This window comes from Nestor notabilis, unplaced genomic scaffold (genome assembly GCF_000696875.1).
Source record: "Nestor notabilis isolate BGI_N333 unplaced genomic scaffold, ASM69687v1 scaffold12164, whole genome shotgun sequence".
Classification (NCBI taxonomy): Eukaryota; Metazoa; Chordata; class Aves; order Psittaciformes; family Psittacidae; genus Nestor; species Nestor notabilis.
In genome coordinates, this window is record NW_009924306.1 from 3,844 (window position 1) to 9,461 (window position 5,618).

Here is a 5,618-nt window from a genome sequence, read left to right on the forward strand (position 1 = left end):
AAGAAGATGTAGATGTTTAAGTTAAGCAGTTTGAAACCTAAGTATCAAGCCCTACTGCATGTAGGTGTTCCATTTTGTCCAAACCCTACCTTCTTACCCACACATACTGCTAAGCACACGACTCATGCGCTGCATGACAAGGCAAGAGGCCGAAGGAGAACTACTTACAACTCTCTCCTTTCTACAATCTGCTCTACCTCTCATTAATGGGATTGCTGAAGGATTGGGCTGTATTTGTACACACATAAGAAGAATGATTTTCTCTTCCCAAGAGGGAGTCCAAGACAGAGATGACAAAATGTAAGTAGAAAGAAATCTAAATAGGCAGAGCAGCCTTTAAAAACCAAACTGGTGTCCAGATAACCATGTGGAACAGTTTTCAACATAGTCATGGTAAGTATTTACATCAGTTGCTTATTAATGAAACCCATCACCTAGCTAGATTTTTGAGACTAGGTTGTTCAGTTTATTTGTTGTGTGGTTTAAGGGGAGAAAGGAGGAGAAAGTCAAGTCATCTCCTTGTTCCCAGGATTCAACTGAACAGTAAGCAATGTAAAGAAAAGGAAATGAGGTTGATGAATAGCAGACACCCAACAGTAGATTTATCAGGAAGACAATGAAGAAAGGACTCGTAACCATAGACTGACACAGGTAATTAACATATACAGTGTCTTTGGCAAGAACTAAGATGAAACCTGAGATTTAAGCTTATATAGTCAACCCCAACCATGAGTTCCTTCACCCCGATCAGTGTCACGTGCAAGTTACGATGTGTACGTGTTAAACAGTTGTTCCCTGCATAAAAGCAGCCCAAGATCTAACGCAGGTGTTATGAGATACCTTTACCTGGTTTGTAGGTTTTAAGAGGCTTATGTGTCAGGCTGTTGATGATATTTGTCACTGCGATGTTGGCATGGAGCCCAGCGTGGTAGGCCATCTTTGGTTCCTTCAGATCTGCACAGTCCCCAATGGCATAGATGTTCTCATAGCCTTCCAGCTGGAGGTGCTTGTTGACTTTCAAAGCACCATTACTTGCCATTTTGTCCCCTGTTTTGCCAAACAGCAAGTTTTCAGAAGGAGCTCTGCGTTGCTTGTTGTGGCCTGAGACCCCAAAATGCTGATGATGTTATCAAACATGTCATTGACACAAAGCGAGGAACTGTTTATTCACCCTCTTTTCTACATGCCAGGGTAAAGATATTTTTTGTCTTGCTGTAATTAATTACTACAATCTCATACAGTGAATCATCCTTTGATACTTCAGTAGAAACATCAAGAAAACATTAAGAGCTAGTGTATACAGCCTGAGAAAGAGACTGTAGAATGGTTGTACTGCTCCATAGTTGTAGTGCCATACTGAAACTGGGCTGTAAGAGGACTTAGACTGAAGATGTATCACCAACTAATTGGCTGAACACCCAATGACATGGATAGTTCAGCAAGAACACTGAATGTGCTGAGCCTATTTTTGCTCAGAACTCAGCACAAATCTAGGATGTAATCCTGGCCCTGACAGCAGGAGTTACCATCAACTTCTAGGTGTCATCTGCCTCATGCTGAACAAGGACACTAAGGCTCCTTGGAAGTATTAGCAGAAGGAGCTGGAGAAGACTTAGCCACTTGATCTATGGTCTGTAAGTTTCTGATGGTCACATTTCACAGTTAAGTACTTCATGTGATGTTAGCACATTTTCTGTAATCATGGGATAACCACTGCAAGTTGTGTAAAGTGGATTGCTAACCTCACAGTACTCAACTACAAGACATTGAAGAACGGTGTTGCTTCTCACCCCTCAGTGTTTTTTCACTTACCAAATGCAGCAGCATATGCTGAAGAGTTAATCTTTATACCCGTGCACATAACCACCATGTCAGTAACCACCTCAGTGCCCTTTTCCGTCCTTACTACCATGTCCTTCTGGAACTGGTTTGTCGTGAGATCTTCCACAGTGCTGACCCTTTCACCTGTTGCAACAGAGAGCCCTGGGTCACAAACCTTTACTAGGCTGCTGTTGCCAGCTAACCCAGAGGTATCTAGAGAAACAGGAATTCAAGGGAGCCATGCTTAGTCAAAAAAGTCAGAAAGAAGACATCAGAAGGAGATGCTTTGGCTAAAGAAGAGCAGCTTATAAAGCTTCAGAGTCTAAGTACGTACTCAATAAGAGGCGCACTCCTTTTCTGAGGAGAATCAATTTCACCTCCTGACGGACGCGAGGTAGCAGCTCCACATCAGCTAGTGCAATTTTTGAGTGAATGAGGGTGACCTGTTGGGGACAAAACAGCAAACAGGTGGACACAAGGATGGGACAGGGGGTACAAAGTGGGGAACAGATATAGCTAAGCTTCCTTCCACCCTGCGGTATGTCTAAGGAGAGTGAGCTGGTGAAAGGCATCTAGTCCCAATAACTGTGGTGGCAGGCTATAGAGTGCTCTCAGAAGAGGAGGCAGTAGGGCTGAAGGCTGCCGTTGCATGGAAACTCCTGATTTGCAGTGGTCTCAGGTACCTCCAGCAGGACCATCGCAGAAGAACAGTCTTTGAAACCAAGATGAAGTTAATTGTGACTAATATGCTACTACCTCTTTCTCCGGGTACTCTGTTTTGATCTCTGCAGCCATCTCTACTCCAGCAGCACCACCTCCCACTACCAGGATGCGCTCAGATTTCTCAATCTGGAAGTAAAGAGGAAACTCATGTTATAAAAGAACTGTTTGGTGCAGGAAATCGGATACCTTCCACCACTCTGTGAACAGACCTTCTGAGATACAGCACTGGCCCAGTAGCAGTAAACCACCTATTTCATTAAGAGGAAACAAGCAATGAGAACCCAATGCGCTCTTCCTGCGTACACTGTAACAATGTTGAGCATTTCAGGTTTCCCCTGCACAGACAGTTCATCTTCCCCTGGGGCACAAAGAATGCTAGACAAGCTCCTTGTCCTGGCCTCTTCCTGCAGGCATCGAGATCTCTTGAACTTGGGCATGGATGGCTCCAGATACCTGTAGTGGTTGTCCCGGGCAGGGAAGCTGAACAAAGGCAGGCAACACTTCCTAGCAGTAAGTTGATTCCTCACCTCTTTAACCATGTCTTCATAGGTCTGGATGGCGCTTTCCATATCAATGACTTTGTTGAACTTCCCAGGGAATGGCCCATCACTGCCTGTTGCAAGAATGAGATGGGAGTAGTGAAGTTCCTAGGAGGGCAGAAGATGGAATAGGATGTTAAGACTTCATAAAAACAGAGCATGGAACAGTGTTGTTGCCTCCTAGGTGCTATTCTCTCATTCACTTTCCTCCAGCTCTTGCTGATAACAAGGCAAGTACTTGCGCCACTGTCAGAAAGTTACTTTAGGAAGAGACCTGATTCAAGTGACACCAAGTAACTGTCTGCCTCAGGGTCTGAGAGCAGCACCATTCTTCAGGTAAGCCGAGACCTTTACAGACACTACCATAAGTTTACAGGAAATGATTTGATACTTGTTCCAAACTCTGAAGCTACCATCACAGCTGGCTCCAGGCTTCTCTCCTTCACCCTCTTCTCATCAGAGAGATGAGGTGCTCTGGCTGAAAAGTTAGCAGAGCTGCTGCTCTTGTTTCTTCCTACAGTTAGATAAGGATCTGAGCTCTAGGGTTAATTGTTGAGCTCTAAATCCAGACCTAAGAGTAAAAGATCATCTGAGCACTAGATGGGGTGATTTATTTGCTGCACACCCACATCCCAACACAGCTGTAGGCCACTTAAGCTTGGTTAGAAGGGATGGTGCCATTCAGCACGTGTGGGGTAAGACGGTCTCTTGCCAAGCTCTTCAGGGTGATGAAATGCTAGTCTTTCCCAACACTACTGCCTCTTGGTTTTAATGGAGATTGCTAGGGGCCTGCTTCTCTCTAGGGCAGCCCTCCATAGAAACACATCATTGGTTTCATTCCTCTCGGCTTCCTAGAGTTACAGGGCCAGTATTAAGCATGAGCATTTGTGTATTTGCCCACAGATGGGAGAAACCTAGAGGAAAGAAATCAGTGCCCTCCCCGAGGGCTTGGGCTGTGGTTTGTTTGGGATCAGGTATTTCAGCCAAGCTGAAGGTTACATCAGAATAGGAACCCTGTATGTGTGTGTGAATTCTGAGCCTGGGAGTTACTGGATCAGTCCAGGGTCCATGGGCTCAGCTGGCCTGCACTGCAGGAGATGCGGGGTGTTTGCCACAACTGGACAGCAATCCCAGCTCTCATCCAACTCGAGGGCAAGAGTCCAGTCTGTTTTTCCCAGAGCATGATTCTGTTCTGCATATACACACACCTCTTCCTCTGGCAGATGAGTGTTACACTCCTGCTCAGAGGCACATTTCCTGTAGGTGCCCTGTGGTCCTGCTCATCTCTCTTGCCCTCGAGGACTCCAAGCATGGACAGCAGTCTGAAACCTAAATTCCAAGTCACTTCTCCAAACAGATATCACCAGTTGAAGCCAACATAGCCTAGATTTGGAGTGCTGCATTTTCACAGCCACGACACAGCTGAAGAAAAACCCTAAGGAGGGGAAATTGACAACACAGCCTGCTGAAGACTGACTTGCCACATCAGCAGGTGTTCCCATAAGGCAGCCGAGTTACTCACTGCAAGTTATTGCATCACCCACCTCACCATCACTGAGCAAGACTTGTTGCCTCTCTGGGTCTATGCCAACAACTTTGCCTTGTCGGAAGCTGTCTCCAAAGGTGACGGAGTAGGAGATGAAAGTCTTCTTGGCAAATCCTGTAGTAAAAGAGAGAACAGAGATCTCCCTCCCTCTGTGGAGGCTAACAGACCCCTCTTCTCTTAGCCCCTCATGCTATCTTTGCTGAGATAAAAGCATTGTATGCACCTGGGACCACATGCTAGGCCTCTGCCGTGTGTTATCTCTGCCCAACAATGAGCTTCAGGGCCTTTGCTTTGGTTTTGATAAGATTATCTCCTCAGAGGCCAAGTGACCCATGGCTAGATTGCTTTGTCTCTGCTCCCCATATGGAATCTCCTCTACTGGTTTGCCTGGTCTAGGGCATTTCAGGCAGGATGTCAGTGGCTTTTTGTCACCTTTTTCTGCCCCTCAGACCAAGCTTTTGAGAACCTTTGATGCTTGTTCCCAGCTTTGAATATGAGATTTTTCTCTCCCTAAATCCCCAGCAACTGGAGTAATGGTGTTAGCACAGCCTCCCAATTGAGATCCCAGACAAACCTGAGCAGCTCATGGAGTTTTATCATCCAGGGCCAGATACAGAGAGGCATTCATTCACCCCTTCCAACTGCTCCTTAGTTTTAGCTTAGTCATCTTCTAAACAGTTGAAATAATAAACAAGGACAAGGAGTAGTTTTTGCTCAGGTTTCCCCACAGACATGCAATTAGCTTAACACAGACTGTCTGTGAGTCCTCCCAGAGCCAAGTATTTGTTTTCCAGACAGAAAACATCAAGTCTTCCACCATCAACAGGGTGGCAGAAGCACTTCCAGTATGCCGTTCCTCCTTACTCCCAGAGTTCCCCCGAGCTGCTGCAGTCACTGGTGGCGGTAAGAGCACTGACCATCGGGACGCTCGGAGGGGGAAGGTTGTGGGACTGAACTGAGCCCTTACCGCTCTCCACGGCGGCACGGAG

At 46.2% G+C, this 5,618-nt stretch overlaps 1 protein-coding gene across 1 annotated transcript in view; it reads right to left on the reverse strand.

Annotated features, from left to right (window-relative positions):
* Nucleotides 1-5,615, reverse strand: part of AIFM2 (apoptosis-inducing factor, mitochondrion-associated, 2) — a gene marked incomplete at its 5' end in the record, with an annotated part of 5,784 nt that extends 169 nt beyond the window's left edge. The window contains 7 exons of the mRNA XM_010012544.1: nt 842-1,047; nt 1,813-1,965; nt 2,156-2,264; nt 2,578-2,670; nt 3,072-3,191; nt 4,628-4,743; nt 5,597-5,615. Of these exons, the coding sequence (XP_010010846.1) occupies nt 842-1,047; nt 1,813-1,965; nt 2,156-2,264; nt 2,578-2,670; nt 3,072-3,191; nt 4,628-4,743; nt 5,597-5,615 (816 nt within the window). The remainder of the gene's footprint in view (nt 1-841; nt 1,048-1,812; nt 1,966-2,155; nt 2,265-2,577; nt 2,671-3,071; nt 3,192-4,627; nt 4,744-5,596) is intronic.
* Between the last annotated feature and the right edge of the window lie 3 nt (nt 5,616-5,618).